General features: G+C 41.7%; 1 protein-coding gene across 1 annotated transcript; it reads right to left on the bottom strand.

Moving 5' to 3' along the window:
* Positions 1-206: 206 nt before the first annotated feature.
* pkn1a (protein kinase N1a) lies at positions 207-20,100 on the bottom strand. The gene is given in 24 exon segments (XM_029443205.1): positions 207-1,922; positions 3,130-3,210; positions 3,374-3,481; positions 3,752-3,894; positions 4,006-4,082; positions 4,644-4,706; positions 5,938-6,114; positions 6,272-6,363; positions 7,106-7,181; positions 7,628-7,707; positions 8,501-8,585; positions 8,893-9,028; positions 9,583-9,658; positions 10,023-10,166; positions 10,515-10,624; positions 11,027-11,221; positions 12,136-12,349; positions 12,622-12,767; positions 16,894-16,915; positions 16,917-17,015; positions 17,586-17,734; positions 18,037-18,142; positions 19,021-19,215; positions 19,978-20,100. Coding segments are annotated over 24 exon segments (2,820 nt in total). The 5' UTR covers positions 20,020-20,100; the 3' UTR covers positions 207-1,718.
* Between the last annotated feature and the right edge of the window lie 3,043 nt (positions 20,101-23,143).

Here is a 23,143-nt window from a genome sequence, read left to right as displayed (position 1 = left end):
GATAACAATTTTATAAATTTCTATATCTCTAACGATTGATCTAACAAACAGTCCAAAAATGAATCTATATAATAAATTATTATAATCACCACAACACAAAGTTTAAATCAGAAACATGTCAGGGACTAATTTAGATCTTGACCCATTCGTTCAAAATGCTGCTGTTCCCCCTCCCACACTCCCAAAAACAATACACAGACAGAATATTCACTCCAGGTTTTCTTTATAAAATAAGTCATCTCATACGCTCACATGGTTTTGTATTGTCATAACACAAGATAAGTAAAATCCACACCATCATACATACAGCTTCACAACAAACCTCTCCTGTACTCAGAAATGGTAAAGTGTTATAGAAGTTTACACCACCGGCTCATATTTATCAACATTTATCATTGTGTTTCAAAGGACATTGTTCATTTAGAAATGTATTGCCAAGATAACTTGTTTGCTCGGATCTAAGGCAGCGCTCAATGCAGCGAGCGCTACTGTGGAACAGTGGCCATGAGGTTTGTTTTGCTTGTGGCACCGCCCAGATTTTCCAAAATCACTAAGATATCAATCGGTTTCATCTGAAACAAAGAGGATTTCATCCATAATGACCACATCGACTAGTTCCTAAAACAGACACTAAAACAACGGTTAGAGCCAGAGTTTGTCGAGTTTAAACACAGATATAAATGTCTTGGAGGGAAATTACTTACTTCATGTACACAAAACTCTGGTAGCATGTAGATAACTGGATGAATGTGTCTCAAACCCGGAATGGACAGACACCATAATGTTACATGTACATCAAGTCTTAGTGTTTAGATTTTTTTGCTTTTATGCTGATGGTTGTGATCCTGTGTCCGCTACACCCGTTTATATCAAACTATGCATTATTTTCAATTAAAAAGTATGTGGTGGGTATTGAATAATGCATCGAGGAGTCAACGGTCATAAAAAATGACTAATTTAAGAATGGCTGTTGTAACGTTTGTGGCAGAATTAAAATCAAAGCAGCACAATCCAAAGAAAATTAACAAAGTGGTTCTTTACCCCGTAGTTAACTCATAATTCATCTAGCATTGGTCAGCATGACTGATGGGTCGTCATCACGCGACTGCTGGGAGAGATTTGAGGACAAATTCACTCTGAACGTGACGTCACTATTTCACGACTCGCAAGCAAGTCGTCTTTTTTTAGGTTGAGTGTTTCTGCAGCGCATCGGATCACTCTTCCTGCTGCTGTATACAAAGGGCAACAAAATAAAAACAAAATGCTTTTCTGTGGATAAAATATAAATGTAAGGCATTGATATGAGAGGCCATTAAACAACCCCCCAGACAGTCAGCAGCTCCTCCTCACAGCTGCACAGGCGACTACACCGACACATAAGAGGATGGGAGGAGGCATTTTAAAGGCTAATGTTTGTAAAGATACACAAGTCACTGGTGTGTTGTACGATGATTGGAGAGGGGGGGGCCCTTCGTTTGTCCAACATTTTTCCCCTTCAGCTATCTGTCCCGGCTTTTATTTTCTCAGTCCTCCATCTTTAAAACCCTGCAGACACACAAAACACAGACCGACTGGCTCCGGTCTCTCAGCATTCATTCACAGTGTAATTAACGGCAGACAAACAGTCAGCGGACAGTCAGTTGAGACCGTCGGTCCGCTAAGATGAAACCGTCGTGAAGCCTTTAAAATCGAACATTCCTCTCGGCCTGTGAGGCCCACTAGCAGAGATCAGAGACGTAGTCAAAGTCCCGGAAGCTCTCCTGGTCTTTGCGGGAGAGCACGCGTCGCTCACGTGGAGGCGTGAGCGTCGGAGCTTCGGTGGTGAACTCCTCGTCGAAGTTGCTGACGTCTTCCTTACCAACAATAGATGGGACGAAGGGAGGGGACACCTTCCTTTGCAGCAACGCCTCCCAGTCCACATTCTGGAGTGAGACGGAGAAAAAAAAGACAATAAATAATCATTTAAAATGCGCTTTTAGTTCTGCAAGTCAACTGCGTCTATATGGGACAGGCCTTTAATACTTTCTTTAGAGCAGGGGTCTTCAACAGGGGGTCACGAAATTGTTTGTAGAAAAGCAATTAAAACATTTTTTTCACATTTAAGAGCAGGCTAAAGACTTTCCTCTTTGATAAAGCTTATAGTTGGGGCTGGCTCAGGCTTGCCTTGGTATGCTGCTAAAGGCTTAGACTGACGGGGGACTTGCACCTCTCTCTCCCTCTCCATCTGTATGCATTCATGTCCCTTGAATGTATGTTACTAACTCAGCATCCGAGGCATCATCTCCAGAGTTTCTGTGTCTCATCTGGCAGGTCGCCACTATTAAAGGTTACGTCTGGATCATGAGTCGTGGCTGCATCTGTTGCTCTGGTCCTGCCTGACACCCACGTTAATATTTTTTTGGAGGCACTGGGAAGCTTTTTTGACATCCTCCTGGATCCATCTTTTTCATATATACGATCATGTCACCATTTCTGTCACATTTTTGTCTATGTTGTATTTGTACTATGTTATTTATCCTGTACACACGACATCTATTGCACGTCTGTCCGTCCTGTGAGAGGGATCCCTCCTCAGTTGCTCTCCCTGAGGTTTCTTCCATTTTTCCCCCTTTAATTATGGGGTTTCTTTTAGGAGTTTTCTCTTGTGCGATGCGAGGGTCTAAGGACAGATGGTGTCGTAACCTGTACAGTCTGTAAAGCACACTGAGACAAATGTATAATTTGTGATATTGGGCTATATAAATATATTTGATTTAATTTCAAATTGATTATTCAAACCAGTATGAATATGACTTTTATAACTTCAACGTGAGCATTGTTCACTCTCGTGACGTTTTTACACCACCCTGCATACAGACACAACACCTCTGACCGGGTGGACTATAAAAATTAGACATGCGTCTATTTGTGAAAACGTGTTGCCACATTTGGCCGTTAAATGGTACTTTATGTTTAATTTAAGTTTTATTGTATAATACAAGCAGCCAAAGTCAGCTGTTACATGTCGAGCTGCGGGTGACAGGTCCAACACATTATCAAGGTAAACAGTTTGTTCAAACTCATCATGCTCTCCTGTGGAAAAACACTTGAATGGTCTTCCCCACCCATATTAAAAAACTGTGTACTTACTCTGAAAAACGGCTGCTTCTTCACCTCCTCTGCATCCTTTTCACCAGAGCCCAGTCGTCTCTCTGGATTCCTCCTCAACAGCTGATCATGAAAACACACAAGAGAGTAAGTGGACGTTTGTCAACCATATTTGTGAGTAAGTGTAAGTGCATTTGTCAAGTATTGTTTAAAAGTGATAAAGTCTGTAAGAGAAGGAGAAAGAATGTCTTTGTGTTTTCATTTGTGTGTGCGTGTGTTCTCTTACCCTTCTCATGATGCCGATAGCCTCAGTGGACAAGAAGCGTGGATAGCGGACTTCATCATTCACAATGCTGTCAAACACCTCCTCTTCATCGTCTCCTGGGAATGGAGACTACACACACACACACAGATTTAACAGATTTGAAATTCACAAATCAATGTGTTACAAGAATACAGTACACAAGATATCCAAGAAATTCAGTGCACATGCAACTAAAGTTCCCGGATCAGATCTGAACGACAGACTCTGCAGTTACATGATATTGTATGAATTGTAAACACCTTAAACTAACAAGTTTGTAATGCGTGTTCACACAAAACTTTATTCAGCTATCACCCCATGGACAGTGTAAGAGCTTTGTGCATGTGCGTTAGTTCTCACCTCTCCCACCAACATTTCATAGATGAGGACCCCCAGCCCCCACCAGTCTACCGCCCTGGTGTAGGATGTGTCTGTTAGGACCTCTGGGGCCAAAAACTCTGGAGTCCCACAGAACGTGCTGGTCCGGTCCCCGAAGCCCATTCCTACAGACGAAGACAGAAAGATGAAACTATTTGTGGCTCAAAGCTTTTAAAGAAGTCTTACTGCGGGCAAAAATAAAAAGGAGCCCATCTGTCAGTAACATCAATATCCACCTTCTTTACACAGTCCAAAGTCAGCAATCTTCACATAACCATCTGTGTCGAGCAGCAGGTTGTCAAGCTTGAGGTCTCTGGAAGAGAGGGAAGATAAAAACAAGAAGCTCAGAATCTTTGCAGTACAGCTGAGAGTACACAGGGAGCTTAAAAGAGATACAAACGAGCTGCTCTGTGAGACTGTAGTGAGGCACAGCTGATGCCAAGCGAGTAATAAGTTTCCCATGAGAGCTTCTCCATTAGACTAAATGCATTTGAATAGGCATGCCACGTGAACTCATTTTGTTGGACGACATATATTGTCCCAGAAACAATGTTATTGTCATTTTAAGACCATTTTTGCCACTGACAAAGAGGAATGAACTTTTAATTCTTAAGAATATTCAGTCACTAGAATGAGAATGTTACAAAGTATGTTTTGTGCCATCATGATGGGGACATTCTCATGTAAACAAACGGTCAAAAATGATCGAGGTCGTGTCCATATATCGTACAATATGTCAATTACATAATTATTGTGACAGGCCTAGATTTGAATAGAAATATGTTTACGTCTTTTACTTCTTGAGTAGACATAGATGTCTTTTTTCCATCCCAACTGTCATGTGAGGAAACAGGTTTGTTTGGGTTTCACTCACCTGTACACAATCTTATGGTCATGGAGGAACTGAAGTCCAAGAACTACGCAGGCTGCATAAAACCTGAAGTGAAACCAAAGAAACATTATTACTCACCTGCAATAAAAAGGGAATAAAATGTAAAGTTCACGATAAGAACAAAAATGGACACTTTTACTACTACAACAGTAAATACATATCTTCAATGTCAAAGTTGTAGGCTTTTGGTTTTGGTCCCGTTTACTGAAAATGACAATGAATGAACTGCTAATTCAATTTGCTGGATGTACTGGATACCATGGACATTTGATAAAAAAAAAACTGGTTTAAAAGCAAATGTTTTCCAGACTTTATTTCCTTAAAAGGCCCTGCACTCATGGACAGAATAACTGCAAACACATGTGGGGGTGTGCAGGGCCGTTAATGAGATTTGAGTTTTTTTATATTATTCTATATATGGGGAAAGAACAATATACTTGAAACATGTTTTAGTATCTAGCAGTTCAATACAATACCACAGTTAAAGCATAGTTTCACAAAGTCGGTCTTATAACGCTCACATTCCTATATGCACATTGAAACAGCTTTTGGTCTTTGCGTTTGTTCCTCCTGTCCATACTGGACACAAAAAGATTTCCTCCAAAGTAAGAGACGTGGGACACAATTCACAGTCCCCGTTCTGTGTAAACATGCATTCTTAAGTTCAGCTGAAGCTTACAGTATACGAGTCAGTTGTTTTCAAAGTTACAATCTTTTCAGTATCAAATGTACTTTTTCCTTTCCAAATGGCAGTGAAGGGACGTGAACAATTGGGAATCTCGTACTAAAAAGACACATTTTGAAAAATACCATCTTGATTGGGACTTCTGAAGCCTCAAATTTGGTTGATTTTCTGCACAGATAGGAACTGTGGATTTGAGCACAGCTGTATTTAATAACACTAATTACGGCTTAATTCCACTTTGGGTCCTGGTATTGTTTGTGCTGGCTCACTGGAGTAGCTTACTGGGACACTTAAGGGAACTGAGCCATGCTTTTCCTGCCGAAGTGATCTCTTTACAGCCATTATGGACAGGAGGAACAATTACGGCAACCAACAGTGCTTTCAATATACATATCGGCATGTAAGTATTGTATTAAGATAGAGTTTAAAGAACTTTAACTACTGCCAAAATGACCATAACATAGGACTTACTCGGGCTACATAAAATGTGCATTTATTAGAAAAAGTAAAAGTTGTCACTGTACAGACAGACGAAAGTAATAAAATCAATTAATTTTCTCTTTCTCAAACACACACAGACACATTACGTACACGGCTCGTGGCTCTGTAAAGACGTCTGTGTGGATGTGCATCATCAGGTCGCCTCCTGCTGTGTACTCCATGACGAAACACACATGCTCCGAAGTTTGGAAGCACGCAAACAAGTTGACGAGGAAGGGATGGTGCGACAGGTTCACAACCTCAAAGATGCGCTTCTCGCACATTAGACTGCAGGAGGAAGAAGAGAAAAGGTGGAGAGGAGAAGGTTACAAGGGGCAAAATAAAGTGAACAAGAGAAGGAGGAGAGTAAGGGTGGAGGGGAGAGATATATCTAGGCAAAAAAAACAGCAGCAACATGCCGAGTAATAAACACTTCAACACACACCTTTCCACCTCATCCCGAGCTACGATATCTCCCTTCTTCAGGGCTTTGATGGCGTACATTGTGCCCGTCTTCTTGTATTCTGACAACAACACCTGGAGACAAACACATGCAGCAACAACTCACTTTGTTTCACCTGTACAAAGATAAGCATGGACAATACGGTCTGAAATCGCAGGATTTAAATAAATTTAACATTTGATATCGAATGTTTGACAAAGAAAAAAGAAGGATGCATGATGGACACTTTAGTTTGATGTTTATGATGCTTTTTGTTTCGTTTCCTCCCCCTGGTTTATGGCTTTACAAAAGTCACAAAGTAACATTGAATGTACAAACAAAAACTCAAATAATAGTATAAATAAAAGGGTTGTATTTTTTTATATTGCTTAATAGGTACACAAACGCATTGGGAAAACAAAAAGTCTTTTTACAAATAGTCTTGAATGTATGGTTTTCTGGTTGTGATATAATCTTCACATCACTTTGTTTGTTCCTTATTTCTGGAAACATGTTAGCATGAAGGATGAGGATCAGGGATGGGCAACTTTGAGGATAGGGAGGGCCACAAAAAGTGTGTCCTCACTGCCAGAGGGCCACTTTGCACCCCCACCTCACGGCGCTCCGACAGATTGATTTCTGGAAATTGACTCACAGGCCGCACCAGTTGCCCATCCCTGGTCTGGATGCTGGTGTCTACATTTTTTTCACATATTGAGCTCATTAAATTCAAGAATTACTTTCTTTTGTTCTTTGTGTTATTACTGAAAACATATTTCACTTTTCTGTATTCCAACTTTTAAAAAAACTACAGAAGCAACCAAAATAAAACTGTACCTTTCCAAAGTGTCCCCTGCCCAACACAGCGATCAGCCTGAAGTCCTGGAGAGACAGAGGGCCTTTCCTCTGCTTACTGGACAGACGGACACACACACACAATCAGCAGGAACATTTTATATTGCATACCAAAATACAGACAATTACAGATTAAAGATCATATAAACTGCTCAGCATACGCGACGGCTATGGAGAGACTAATTTGCGTAAAAAAAAAAAAAAAAAAAAACTGAGTAAAAAAAAAGAGGAAAGAATACATGACAGCATAATTTGTCATGGCAGAAATGGGAACTGTGAGCAGGGCTAAAGTCCTTTCTTAGTATTATTTACACCTGTGCTTTCATGTTAAAATGTCTTTAGTGAAAAAGACCAATTATAAAATGTATACATACAAGAATAGAAGATAAAGAAGGATATAAACAAACAGTATCAGACTAAAAGTACAGTGTTATAGTAATTATTTAAAAACAATTAAAAATGGAGGATGTATGTGTTTATACATGTATGTGTATGTATGTGTACCTGCCAACAGATGGGGTTCGGACAGGGCACTCGGGGGTGAGGTCTGGGGGGGAGAAGGGCTCGATGACTGGCAGTTGGTCCTGATGAGGGGACATGCGAGGAATGAGACAGAGGAAAAGACACAGAGAGAGAGAGACATGCAGAGACAGAGACATAATGGAAGTCAGGAGACACATGATTTCATGATGGACATGACATACAAACTTCCAGTGAGCAGGATTCACGTTTTGTCCCTGCTCTGTTGTTCAGTTTTTGGGGACACTGATCGAGTGCACGCCTGAAGGAGCGTCCACATGGTTGTACGCATTTACGTGAAACAACTCGAAAGAGAGCTGTATCATTGCAAAGTGGTTGTGAGAGAGTTGAACGCACATTGACATTATAAAGCAACATATATTACATTTGGGTCTAATTTAATTAAACGACTGACTCTGGCTGACATGAGGCGTCCATTGTTGAAAACGAGTAATTAGGATAACTCTGATATGACATGAACGCAGCATAATGAGACATTTTAGCAAAGTTCTAAATGACTTTAGTTCAAAATTAAATGTTTTGTCCGCTCATGTTTGTCTAGCTTTAAATTAAAGTCCAAATTTGACCTAAATTGTAATTATCATGGCCTGCATTATGAATTATTACATTATTCATTGATCAAAGTGACAAAGCGTCAATTGTTGATTAATCCCATATCTTAGTGTTTAATTCAACAGTTCGTCTTTACTTGTGGATCACGGCTTGGGGCTTTAATTGAATGTTAAATAGCGAGATTCTCTTCATCCCTCAGCAAACAGAGTGGATTTACTACAGCAGACCCAACCCCACACACACCTCCCCCATTTCCTGGGCTTCCTCTCCCTCCGTCTCCCTCACCGGGGTTTGTGCGTCCATGTCTCTCTTGTAATCGCCTCTTATCGGAGAGTCGCCGTCCAGACTCAACTTCTCCACTGAGACCTCCCTGAAAAATTCACACAGACACAAACAAACAAACAGACAGACCAGCACGGCGGTGCAGACAGACAAATGAACAGAGACAAACATAAAAGGGTTGTTAGACGTGGGGCAGAGAAAGCATCACATGCTTTTCACTTTGCCAGGAAACACAAGGAAAAAAGGTTCAAGGAATGCGTTGGATAGCAATGTCTGACTGACGGCCATCACACGTAGATGAAGAGTGTCTCTACAGCACAATGAAGTGGAGCGTGTGCATCTGTATTGATGCGCCTTATGCATTGTATGCGTGTGTGTGTGTGTGTGTGTCTCACCCAGAGTTGAGTGGGAGGCTGTGTGCGTTGGGACTGTAGGTCCCTGAGTTGTTGACAGTAGGAATGGCGTTTCGAAGCAGCCTCACCCACGTCCCGATATCCACGTTCATCTGACGAGCCCGAAGGAATGCCTTGCCTGAAAACACAGTTTCTGACTAATTAGGAACTCTTTCTTGAACGTAAAGCCTCCACATCTGTCCCTACGCGTTACACATATTAACGCACATCTTTTGCACTATCATCTCTGTACATTGCACATATTTTCTATACTTCATACTGTGAACTTTTGCAGATTCCCTGATATCCAAAGGAAATTCATAAAAGTCCTTCTAAAATATAAAGTCATCTAAATAGGTTTTCTGCTTTATTTCTCCTTATGCGAGTTTTGCTGGATTTTAATATCTATGTTTTTTTCCAGTGAAGTACTTCCTATCTTTGTTTCGACATGTGCTGCATAAATAAAGTTGTCATCATCATGAGCTAACGAGATGCTTTATTCCCCACTAGATGGTGCTGAGGTCTAAATGAGAGTAACCAAAGTGTTTCTTCCCTTCTGTTAATGTTCTCATTAAGATGAAGCCAGTTTCAGCACAACTGCTGTTTGTTCATTTCAAAAGGTCATCGATGTAAACTGTACTAAAACTAACTATTCCCAAGATCAGCATATTTTTCTGTGTTTCCTCTCCTCACCTTGCTGCTTAGAAAAGACCTTCTTCTGCCTCTGGAGGCGAGGAGCCCTCTCAATGACAGGGTTGAAGAAGGTCACCTGGAAAACACACACGCATGAAACATGAAAACTACACATCCACATTTTAGTTTCAGACATCACTGTCATTGAACCTTTCCAGTACGATATATCAAAGCATTTTTCAGCACAGGGGCATGTGACAGCTTGTATGTGTGTGTGTGTGCGCATTTGAATATTTTTGAGTGTATTTATAGCACAGGCATAGACGGTGTCATGTATACAAGGACATCTGTATCATCCTTGTGTGTGGCTGGGCTTTTTCGCCATTTTTTGTTGCCCTGTTTATGTCAAGGTATCTGTGTGTGTGTGTGTGTGTGTGTGTGTGTGTGTGTGTGTGTGTGTGTGTGTGTGTGTGTGTGTGTGTGTGTGTGTGTGTGTGTACCTCGGCCAGCAGCAGGCCCTGAGGCTCCAGCTCCAGCTGAACTCTGTGTTTCTGGTTGTCCAGGAACTCCTCCAGCTTCAGGTACTTCAGCGCACATAATGAGCGGAAGTCCTTCCAGTAGACTGCAATCTCCATCTCCCTCGACTAAAACACACACACGCCGACATTCAATGGTGGTAACAGCAGCTGCAGTTTTATTAAAATGATCATTAAAGTGACAATAGATACGTTTTTTGCTTAAACTTATAATTATGAAGTAAAAGCTGATTGCACAATGAAAATGGATGTGGAATAATGACACCATCGTTCTACCTTTCACAATAAAAGCCCTAGACATAAACACTGCATCACTGCCTATTCCCAGGTAGCAGAACAACCGGGGTTGGTTACCGGTTTTCACTTTAAATGCACTCGATACATTTATGTCTGTGTGTGTGTGTGTGTGTGTGTGTGTGTGTGTGTGTCTGTGTGTGTGTGTGTGTGTGTGCTGACCCTTTCCAGCTCCACAGTGAAGGTCTGGTCCCAAGCCTGTTCTCCCACAGTCCTCCAAGGTGTCTGGCCCACCACACTGTTTTCCAGCTTCAGCACGGCGCTCACCTCGGCTGCACACAAAGACACACACAGCACATGTTATTTCCTCCATAAGCTATATTACTAAACAGCACCTGGCACTTTAGCACTGAACATCATAAAAATGAAAGCTACTGTATTCTCACGCTTCAACAATACCATGTAGGTATTGATTAATGATCGTCATTCATTTCCTTGGAGGCACTGCAGAAAGTGTAAGACCTTAAGAAAAGCTGTGAATCGTCTGTTCAGTGTATTGAGGCAATTCAGCTAAATTTGCTGATGCTTCTGTGGCATTATGTGTGAGCTATATTTTACAGTGAAAAAAGAAAGAACATGATAACAATAAGAATACAAATAAAATAGAAATACAATAAAGTAAGTAGGTTACAAAAACATATTCAGATAAAAGCAAGCCCCCCCCACACACTTACAGGAGAGCTCGTCTGTCTTGCTGGGTGTCTTCCCGCTGACTGAGCCGCTCCGTCCGTAGAGTCCTTTGCTGCCTCTCATGAAGGACCTGGTGTCTCCGGGGCTGTAGCAGGGCAGCATGACAGCTGTCCCTTTATTGCGACCTGGGACCACCTCCAACACCCCCACACAGCCCAGCAGCTGCACCTGCAAGGTACCTGAAGACAGAGGGGAACAATTCAGGTATGACCGACAACCAAAGGACAAAAACACCAGAGTCAACATGAATAAATCAAAAGGAAATTCAAGACAAAGAATCTCTGGGAACACAAAACTAGATTATGCAGTTTCTATTAAGAAAATGTTGAGTCTTCCATAAAATCGCCATAACTGGTTGGACATAAACAGACATTAGCATCACCGGCCTGAAAATCAATAAAAAGCCATCACATATGATCATACTATTATAAATCTTACTCTATTTATACTTAATAATCGTATCATATTCACTCATGCTAGAAAAGAAATGTCTCCAAAATGTGTTGGTCTTTTTTGCCACATGAATGCATCACCTGCATCGCCCTCCGTTAAAGTAATTAAATGTCAGTGTACATGCACAGTGACGCTTCTGCTACTGTTCAGAGTTGTGTGTGAAAAGAGGCATCAGACAATTCAAAAGGGGTAAAATGTGGGTGCAACACAGGATAACCACAGACCCAAAATGTTCCTTTTCCCCCCGACTGTATTCATCCTTTGAGGTTAAAATGATCTGTTCTTACTACTGCAGTGTTTTGTCACTACAATTCACTTCGTAGTGTTGTCAATACAAAATGCCATTAATTCGTCTTTTGTTGTTGAAAAAGTTTCCGTCGTCATTTCACCCGGAGAGAAAAGCTCATCATTAATAACATGGCTCCACACAGACACTAACTTCAATGACTGTAGTTTCCACAGTGTCAGCGTGTTAGTGTGTCAACACTCAACTGTTTTACTGTAGGCTCTTGTGCTCATCTAAACCATGTACAGCCCTTTACATGTTGTCAAAACATGTGTTGATGTGAATGTGTGACGACTTCTCATGGTGGGAGGATGCTCGACTTTGTCCTGTGTAGCTTCGTTTTGTATGACCTACCAGTGAGAGGTGAGGGCTTGTTGAGGGTGCTGTAGTGGTTGTGGAGGTAGGGGGCGCCATGGCGGGAGCTGAAGACAGGGGAGGAGGCCAAGACTAGCTCCTCTCTGATGATGCTGGCCTTGGGATGATCCTCCGGCAGCTCTGCCAGACGATGATCCAGTGAGTCCCTCAGCAGGTCTAACCGCTGAGACGCCTCGCTCAGACGAGACTGTGCCTACAGAGCATCAACACATTTAATACACATTTACATTCACTGGGTGACATTAGCTAAACTACTACCTCTATCCAATCTCACAGTCCACATAACTCCATCCCTACCATCACATTTTCACAATCACTAAGAGTACTGGTGTAACAGTAAAGAGCCTTTATACCAAAATACATAAAGCTTTGATATTTTGAAATAGTTTTCAGTATTTGCATGGGCTTAATGAAGGAAAAACTGCGTGTGTGTGTGTGTGTGTGTGTGTGTGTTTCCAGTCTAACCTCAGACAGGGCTTTCTTGTCCTGGACCTTGTTGGCCCCCAGGAGCCTAAGCACATTTTTGGCCCCCTCAGCGACAGCATGCTCCACCCTGTAGTGATGCCTCAGCTCTTCAATACGCAGCTCCATCGCACAGTCGTCCTGGTTACCTGCTGCGTTGGGACGGACAAATAACATTACTGTTCATCAGAGTAGAAGATTGCACAAGTACACACCGAGGCTGCAATGCCATAGCTCGGACACAGCTTTAATTCCACCTGCAACTTTTATTCAGTTATATTCCTTAGTTCAATTTGGGCAGGTGCACATGAGGACTTGAGTCTTGTTTTGGCAGCAGTGTGTTAGAGGGAACTCCCCTGGGCATACTAAGTGAAGTTTATGCCTTAATGCATGACGTGCATTACACAAGACTCAGACAAAGAAAACATTAGCGCCCAGAGGGAGGTGAGCCGCCTCTGAGTTGCCTCAGTAAACAACATCAACTTCAGTTCCAACCTCTCTTTCCAAATGGCTTTCTTATTCCCATCTTTGGAAGCAAACAGAACAATCAAAAACTCTCTCCATCTGTCCATTTTATTTATTATTAGTTTCCTTTTTTGTGAGATTTGATGTTGAGATTGAAATTAAATCCTACACGTTTTGAAAGCCACAAAGAACACGAACAGATAAATGATATCTCAAATACTTAAATAGGATTTCATGGTAACGGCTTGTTATCTAGTATAAAGGCTAGTATGAAATAAGTATATGAATACTGACTATTTCCTGCTGTTGCGACAGCTACCTCTAATTAGACCGATGATTTGACTGGAACATAAATGATGTAATAATAATATTATGAAATCAACATCTTGCCGGTTTTGCAATGAAAAAAAATGCCATTTATCTGATCATCATGTGACAAAGTTAATAGAAAAAAAACATGGCATCAATACAAATGGTTTATTAAATGAAGACCTGCTTATAAACTTTCGGAGGAGAGACGATAAATATGAAAGGTCGTGCAGAAATGATATGAATAACTTTGACACTATCATACTTCCAGTCACTCCCCACTGTCGACTAACAGCCATATAAAGATGCAACTGATAAAAACACTGACAATTGGTTATTTTACCCCTTAAATGGAAAGGCCTGGTAACAGCAGCTAGATCCAAACAGATAATTAGGTGCAATGCAGGAAAAAACACTCAAGCTCCCTCACTTAGAAAAACAGACATGGGGTCAGCCTCGGAGCAACACCCGTGAAGCACAATTACAGCTAAGTGGTTAGCCTGATGACACACAGTAGCGACCTCTCACAGCGGGCAACAAACACAAAGGAGCACACAGATATGGGTAGAGGAGAGGAGGCGGGAGATAAGGAAAAGGACAATAGGATAAGTAGAATTCAAAAAAGGTGTATATTAACTTTGAAATGTCAGGCTAGTGAAGAGGAAGGACAGAGGAGTGATTACAAATTATTTTTATGACTTTTATGAGTTGTTCAAAGCGCTGCATGAGACGGGAGGAGAAAGAAAGGAAAAGGGGGAGGTAGGGGTGAAGATGGATGTGGATGCTTGTATCTCCTAATAAGGTGTTCTGCCTGGAGCCCAGACCCTGCTAGATGACCCCTCCACCGGGTGTGGTGCCTGGAGAATGTCTGTCTGTGTACACTATACACACAACCCCTGTGTGTGTGTGTGTGTGTGTGTGTGTGTATGTGTGTGTGTGTGTGTTTTAAAGAAGAGAGACTATGCAGGACAGCAGCACAAAAGAAGACAATCCAAGTCTGAAGTTAATATGAGTTATATTGAGGTTAAATACCTGCAGAGAAAGTTTATTGAGGAAATGATATGGATACAAGGAAAACATGCGATAGCGTTGTTGAATATCCTAATTACGATGTTACTGACAATAAATAAACGGACATTAAAGTGAACTCAGTTCTGCCTTTCTTCTGCTTGTTGAATAAAATAAAAATAAATACAAATTATTTCCAACATTTGTTTGTTGTACCAATAAAACATAGAATGATAGTTGCATTTTACAGTGCAGTTTCCTACTGATACTCTCAACTTACTCAAAGAAAAGTGCAAACTTAGTGCAAACTTTATTAAACAAGTACTGCACAGACCGTTGGACTCACGATGGACAGTTTAAAATAATCTATACAGCAGACCCAGAGAGATCTTTTTATTTTTTTTTACATTACAAACAAACAATTTGGTAAGAGATTCAGGTGTGTTATTCTAGAAGCAGCTAAATTAAACTCGAGGAGCAGCTACAGAGGTCTGGTTATCTTGCTAGTGTTCAGAGGCAACCAACAACTGACAACACTAGAGGTGATTTATCAGCCTTCACATGGCTCACTCTCGCTTTATACATATGCAGTAGTACTCCGCAAAACAACAGATTTGATGAAAACAGATTTGAAAACAGTGATGTCAACTTGGTGGAGTTCCCCATTAAGTACAAAAAACTTCTATAATAATGTATTTATCACGTTACAGCAGTGGAAGGAACTTCAAATCATTAAAAAACCAATAGGTATCTAAATAGAGGACACAGGGGAACAAAGTACGGCCTTAAAGGTCCTTCCACATAGCCATTATATTCTTTGCCTTAAAAGCCCACTTTCTTAACAGCCATCGGCTGCCTCAGTCTGACATGAGCAGAAACCAATATATAGCCCCAAAGGGAATACACCATCCTTAAAATCTGTATTTCACTTCTCCCCCCTCCTATTGCCCTCTTCTTGCTCCCCTGCTGCATTTCACAAAAACCATCGACCTCTCGCGACCGTAATCAAATGGGCCCATTTTCACAGCCACAGAAACTAATTCACCGGGCCCGACCCCTGAAAAGGCAACGAACGCTCTGCACAACAAATGTGAGTGCGTGTCAGAAAAAAGAGAACGTGAACAGGACATCACATCTGTTTGTTTGATTGATTCTACCTTGAAGTGCACGACCACACTTCTGCACATTTAATATGCAATCACCTGCACAGACAATGTTTGTGCTCTGCCTCCGCACAATAAAACTGTACTGCGAGTGTGTGTGTGTGTGTGTGTGAGTGACAGAGACTTTTCATCTGCCGATCCTTTTGTTAGAGGGCTGGATTTCTTTTTATGAGTGCATCTGTGTGTGAATTTGATTGATTGTGGTAACGCGCCAGGTGGGCCATTTCACAGGCTTTGTGTGACACCGACACACACACACCGACACACACACGGCTCTTTATTAATCTGTTGATGGTACCGTTTGTCTGCTGTCTGGAGCTGCTGCTTAGAACAGACTGTACAACATGCAGAGAAAAAGAAAGCATGAAGATGGAGAGATGAAAAGCATCCCATCAGTGCCAGCTGACCAGTATCATAAACCACAGAGTTATACTTTATGTGAGGGGTGGGGAACCTTTTTCCTATCAAGGGCCATTTTATTTTTTTACAACATTACGTGAGTATTGCACATGGCAGTGATAATTGCACAGCAGTGGTGGAACAGTCTGTTCTTGGTGCGGTGGTCTACCTCTCTATCTGTCCATGTTTTCATGTTACGCTCTGCAGAGAGCTGCTTGTTGGGCCAAACTCCGCCGAAGAGCGTCAACTTTATCCAAACGCACTCGTCCTTTCAGCTCGTGCAGTTCGGCATGTCTCGTGGTGTAATGACGCTCGAGATTATTTTTCATCACCGCAAGCCCGTCTGCACAAACTAGGCACACTGGCCTTTTACTTCCTCAAAGAAATAATCGTTCGTCCATTTCTCCTGGAAAGTGCGACATTCCACATCCACCTTTCTCTTGTTTACACTCGCCATGCTGCGTTCACTGATGTCAATGACAGTCTCGTTTAATATTGAAGTTTTTTGACATGACGTGACCACGTGATGACACGTCCCGCTCGTGTTGCGTTCAAGGACCCTGACCGTGGCCAGGAAAAACAGTCAGACGCCCATTTTATTCTATTGCTGTCTTTTTTCTAGTGGATTTTATTGCGTGTGTTTATGAATTACCTCGAGGGCCGGATCAAATGGTCTCGCGGGCCGTATACGGCCCGGAGGCCGCAGGTTCCCCACCCCTGGCTTTAAGGTATAACACTGACTGAAATGAATAGTTTAGCTCAGCTTCCTCTGACAGGTGAAATAAAAATGTTCAGGCTTAGAATAATTCTGCTGGATACTGCACCTGGAGCTTGAAAGGCGGCCAAAGTGTCTTTTGCATTACTAGTACAACACTATAAGTGCGTCAGCTATACTTTGTATACACTCATTTAGCAGGCCAATCCAACTTACCCTGTGTGTCATCATTGTGCTCAGGTGGCCTGCACAGCCTTGCAGATTTGCATGCGGATGATGTCAATTTTGGTCTTACTGTCCTGCAGCATCTGCTGGGCCGTCTGCAGCATCTTCTTATCCTGATTGGAGCAGAGTCACGACAAGGAGCAAATTACATGACGGGAAGCAGTAAGGTAAATATTATAATACTAGAAAACTTTGAGCTAAAATAGAGGAGTTGATTAAGTGTTATGGGCATTAGATTTGTATTTTAAAACGGTAAAACATAAAGGGAAGTGGAGGTATGAGATCAAGGTCAAACAGCAAGGTGAAACAGATGCTGCATAAAAGAGGGGGAGGGGACTTTTGGAGGTAGTCAAGAGATGAGGTGTGTGCATGAGGGAAGGGGTTTTGTGTGTCTTAGGTCCTACACATTTAGAGATCATCATCCGAGTCAGCAGATTGCAAGGTTGTGGATCATGAAGATGCACGCACATGCACAGACTGTCAATTATCAGCCAGCTGGGGGAGGGGGTATAATGTTTACTATACCCTACAAAATGCTCTTTACATTACAGTGCGTCTGTATTAATACACCCAAGCGCGTTGTCAATGGTATCTGCTCTATATATACACTTTTCTGTTGAGCTGTTTTCAGGTGTGTGTGTGTGTGTGTGTGTGTGTGTGTGTATTAAACCAGGATCTTGTACCTTGGTGGATCCATTAGCGTAGATGGGGATCATGTTTTCAACTCCCTGTTTGACTTTGAGCTCGATGTTGAGCTGTCTCTCCAGGGCAGCAATGCGTTTCTTGTGGGCTGACGTACGACTCTCCGCCCCGGGAGACTGTGGACACTCATCTGTGGAAGGAGGGAAAAGGTTGGAGATGACAAAAAAAAGGAACAAGATTACGGTTCACATGGTGCGCTCTAAAATGAAAATACTCTCGGGGAATTTCATGTAATGTTGTAACTTTTGGATTATTCTCGCTGCAATGAACACACATGAATATGACTTGAAGTCAGTTTTTCCCCACGCCAAATTTAATACAAAATAAATCCTGCCACAAAATAGTCTTGCTCACTAATGTGAAATTGTCTTGGTTTTATCAGAGACAAAGGAACCAAATGTAGATTTGACAATAGGGGTGACACGTACATACCTTTATTGTCCTCTCCTCCCTTCACCACAATGTGAGCATCCAGTTCCTGCAGCTGAGCATGTAGGTTGTCCAGCTTGCGGTTAGAAGAACGCAATTGGCTGTCCACCTGCAGGCATGAGCAAATACAGTTGAACATTATTTCTGGTCATGAAAACTTTGGGCAATACGTGAACATAAACATCAACACAAGCAAGAAGCTGTCAGAAGCTAGAGAGCCTTCTTTTGACCATTGCATTTTATATAGCAATAAATCTGCTAAATTATTAAGGTGTTGCTATAATGTTTCGTATTTTGGATTTGACTTTCTGTCTTATTCTTGTTTAATGCACTTGATGCATAATGCCTGAATCAGGCAATGAGCCTCAGTATACGTCAAATCAAATAAAACAAACTGAAGCCCTGTAATCTGTTGAGTTGTAAGGGAAACTATTTCACTATTTCACTTACTCCAATAACTGAGTGAACTATTGTGCCTTATCTTTGAGCGATCCTCTTAAATAGCTTTACGCCAACACATCCTGAAACTGTCTAATTAAAGTGTTCTTTCTATTAAAAAAATATGCCAGAAGAAATCAGCTAGGCATCTTTTTTTTCCCCATTTTTGTTCAGTGTTCAGGAAATACTTCTTAGCAACAACTTGAAAATAACTTTTATACATTTTAGAGAAGCGGATTTGTGCCCTAAAGTTGACCCATCTGATCACCCACAGTGAGGGAAAAACATTGTGTGTATGACTTTCGGTGTCATTCATGTTCCTTTACTGGCAACCAAAATCTTTTTTTGACTTTCATCCCACCAAAAAACAGAAATGCATTTGTGGATTACACATGAGAACTTAACATACCAGCTTCCAAGTTCCTGTGAACTGGTATGTGTGACTCACCAGCCACTGTTCCAGTCATTAAACTGGTATCCTGTCAAATTCTGACTTTCCAATATAAAAATCAGAGCTGATGAGAGGATCTGAGAGTAACTGCGACTAACCTGCTGTGCGTTCCTCTTGTCTGTCGTTGCCCTCCGTAGGTTCTCAGCTCCCTCCTTGATTTTTAGCTCCTTACGAATCTCTCTGCGGATCCTTTCGCGCTGCTCGTCAAGGAGCTGCTGCACACTGGAATCGGAGAAATCCGTGTTCTGGTCCAGACCGAGCTGCTCCAGAACCGACAGCCCATCAGGGTCACTCTGAACGGAGAGGGAAGGAAAGAAACGATACAGAAGTTAGGCAATGTTGACATCTGTTGGTCATGACAATACAAAGGTTGGTAACATAGTCAGCCTGGTAAGAGGAGGTGTTGAGAGGGAGGAAGACAGAAGAGGAAAAGATGGTGAGCAGGATAAGGCTGTAATGGGAGGAAAGAGATAGAGTGGGAGAGACGATAGTGATGGGGGGTGGGGGGGAAAAGGGCAAAAATAAAAACGCTAGTAAAAGGAAGCAGGAAGAGCAGTGAGGAATGATCTTGTTCAGCCAGTGTTTCAAAAACAAATCTTGCTTACAAGAAGAACTTTAGGGTAAGGAAAACCATTAGAAATGCCATGTTCAAGATCGGCAGCCTGTCAAACAGGTAAAACCTAAGACTACACACCAACATCAAAGTGAATTACAAATCTGTCCCATGACCTGTGCTGTCCGTTGCTCGCTTTCAGACCTTTATCATGAGCCGGTCCTTCTCTACTGGCTGAGAAATGTCATAACCATCCCAACTTAAATGGAAAACAGTATTTAGTACCAGTACAGAATTGGGCTCCCCTGCTGCTTAAGTTTCTACTTACTTCCTGTGTCTTTTCAAAAATCACTTTTGCTGGATCTGGAGCCCCAACAAGCAAAACACACAACCAGGAACACAGCAGGAGAGAGAGAGAGAGCGCTAATCACTAGAAATCACAGCCACTCTCCCACTATTACAGGAACACACAAATCAAACAAACGAGCCAACAACACTTCACCTCCGAGCTGTCCTCATGCTCCTCGTCACCATGCCAACACATAGTTCACTCAGATATGATGACCCGAAAAACCAATGGAGGAAAATAAATCTTTGGTACGCTCCTGAGCTCGGCCAAACAGCTAATGCCACACCGAGAGCAAAATGGTTTGGGGGGAGAAAAACGATAAAAAGTGATAAAGAGAGGGAGAGTTAAGTGAGGGAGGAGGGGGAACGCCTCTGAAAGAGGATATCCGTCCCAACACCAAGCTGCTCAGGCCTTTCCTGTTTCCTCTGTGATTTTGCTGCTGTCAGTGGAGAGCGAGAGACAGAAACTCTATACATCAAGGACATATCCTCACACTCAAAACTGTTTTTTTCATTAGTGGATCTGTGGCAGTAAGCTTGGACGATGCCAAGTCTTCCTCAGCTGCTGATGCATCTGACTTGAAGTGAATTTGGGTCGGTGATATGATCTTGGGGGCGGAAACAGGGGAAGGATGCGTTTTCTAAGTATTGGATCAAAGCCAGAGAGTAAAGATTGGGACGCATTTCTGCTGCCTGCACCACAGTGGGGATTCCCCTTCCCCTACAGAAAGACTATGGGACACAGCCTCATCTGAAAATAGTGGTGGGTGGAGTTAGCGCCCGAAAGCTAGACAACATCATCCTCCAAATTGGAAAATGAGCACACAGTTTAAGGCCTCTTTACACTGCACAATAACAGTAATCTTGCAGGTTTATTGCACGTCACACTCTGCCAGATGGGCGTAATCAAATACCGGTCACAATCTGTGCTTTGATGTCAGATTATGGGATGAATGTTTGGTGATTTGTAGCAATAATTATGTTATAATAGGAACAAAATATGCAAAAAGAGACACCTACATTTTAAATCATAAACCTGTGACACTCTTATGTCTTGAAACTTGGCTACTGCGCTGGAACTGTGGGGTTTTTATACCTTTATTCCAAAATCATAAATTTGCACTGCCCGTATAATCTGCCTCTTTTCATGCTGTATTAGGATTGTTTTTACGATCCACATCTACCAACCAATCAACAACGTTGTTAGAATTTGGTCCAAAAATGAGGCAATCTTTTGGCTGCCAGTGGACATGACTCAGTGTGATCAAACAGTTTTGGATTGGCGATGATCAAACACTTCATCACGCTTCTTTTTCACGAATGTAGGGGGCTTGTCCATCTTTAACAACATTTACATTTTTTCCATATGGTATATTTGATCATTCACAGGTGTCACACAATCATGATTAAGAGAAGAAGAAATTGCAGGCGGGAAGAGGTTAACAGATAACAGCTAGTACTGTGCCACACCTACAAATGAATACAGCCGGTTGATACGGTGTCAGAGGGCAATAACATAAGCAGTGAGCTGGCAGCGTGCCTGATGGCTGCCCAAACATGGATGCGTTAAAAGAACTACATACTGGACTCCTTTAATAAAAATTGCTCGCCCAGCACATAAGCTATAACAGATGTTCCCACTTCCTGGTTTCCTTCCACATTGTACATGCTGATAGATGACATCATGCACATACGAAATAGCTTCTCTAGGCTTTGCAAATATTAAACCTACTATGGATTAGAAATCCATCATTTTAATAATTTACCCAGTTTGCAGCTGGAAGTGTCCCGTCAACAGGTTTGCTGAGTAAAGACGCCTCTTTTATAATTACAGCTTACTTTATGGGGAAAATGCTTTTTGGGTCGCAATACTGCGAGTGTGTCCAGCTGTTAATAACTCCAACAGGGAGAGACATGAAGGAGTGGTCAGTGACATCACTAGAGTGGACCAACGCCAGGAAGTCATCATCAGCAGGTCTTTCATGACACCACTACTGATTTCCACAGTCTTAATAAGGAGTGGGGTTGGATTTCTTTGATGACCAAACTTTTTCGTCTGTGGGGAAACTGGTTAATTGCAACTGACAACTTTTAAGCTTTGGGAAAATAGTCCGGTTTAGTGGAAAGTTTAATGTCATGTCTTGTCATAGAAGAGGAATTTGAGTGTGCAAAGAGAAGACTAATTATGTCTTTTATTTTGTGGTTTGTCCTCCTTTGGACATAAAATCGACTCATCTCTCTCGACTCCTAAGTAGATCTGTGTAAGAGAAGAGAAAGAAAGGTGACACCAGGAGTTTTATTTCCTGTTATCTGAAAAGATAGACTGAACCAAGAAGAGGCTCTGTGAATTTAGGGTGAGCAGACTTCCATAATCTATTGGCAATAAGCAAGCAGACACCAATACTGATGGGTCCACAACAGATGTTTCTCTTTATTCGAGCTTTACAACTAAATAGAGATGATCACTCTTTACTACCTGTGGTGAAATCTACAATAATGACTTATAATGCGTTTTTATTAAGCATGTCTGTTGAAGCTGAAAACAGTTCACTTATTAGCTTACTTGCCAAAGTCTGGTAGCTTTTAGAATAAGTATTAGCTGTTGTTTTTAGGACGTTTGGCCAGCAACATGGGAGGTAGTAGAGCTCATGGTGCAAGTAGATAAGTCTCTTTGGTCCTTTACCAAACTTTAACTCAAGGCTCTTTCATTTAGGATCAACTTTATAAACCAAAGCTAATTCCCCAAAAAAATCAAATACTACATGCATCCATCATCATTATTTATAGTCTTTGTCTCCACCCATCACCTCCACCTCCCTGTGTACAGTGTGTACGTGTGATCCACGGCTGATGAAATGTTTGCTTACGCTTACAGCATCGGTCACAGTGGAAATAACTGCCGTTGCTTAAAAGAGGTCGAGAGTGTTTCAGTATAACTGTGGATTGTTGTGTTTCAGCTGAGCCATGTTGCCAAGTGTTTGTGTGTCAGACGGTGAACTGATTGTGTAACCGGACTGGAGATATGTTGTTCTTCTGCTCCGCTCATGACCTCTTATGCACATCATCATTCTGACTTTAAGCAGAAAGAGTCCTAGTAAAGTCATTAGAGTTAAGAATTCTAAGTCACATATTTATTTATAAAGTTACTTTCTTTATCATTTTTTAAATATATGTGGCAAGTGTTCAGTCAGTCAGATTGGCTGGTTTCAGCACAACTGCGCTACCTTTTATTTGATCATTTGGGCTACTTTTTAACCATGTTAACGGCGTGGCTCTAGGGATGGCAAGGTCTAAACAACTTTTGGACAACAATGAAGTTT

Source organism: Cottoperca gobio, chromosome 1 (assembly GCF_900634415.1).
Source record: "Cottoperca gobio chromosome 1, fCotGob3.1, whole genome shotgun sequence".
In the NCBI taxonomy this organism is placed as follows: Eukaryota; Metazoa; Chordata; class Actinopteri; order Perciformes; family Bovichtidae; genus Cottoperca; species Cottoperca gobio.
The sequence above is the reverse complement of the archived record's forward strand: the minus strand, read 5'-3'. Positions and strand labels throughout refer to the sequence as shown.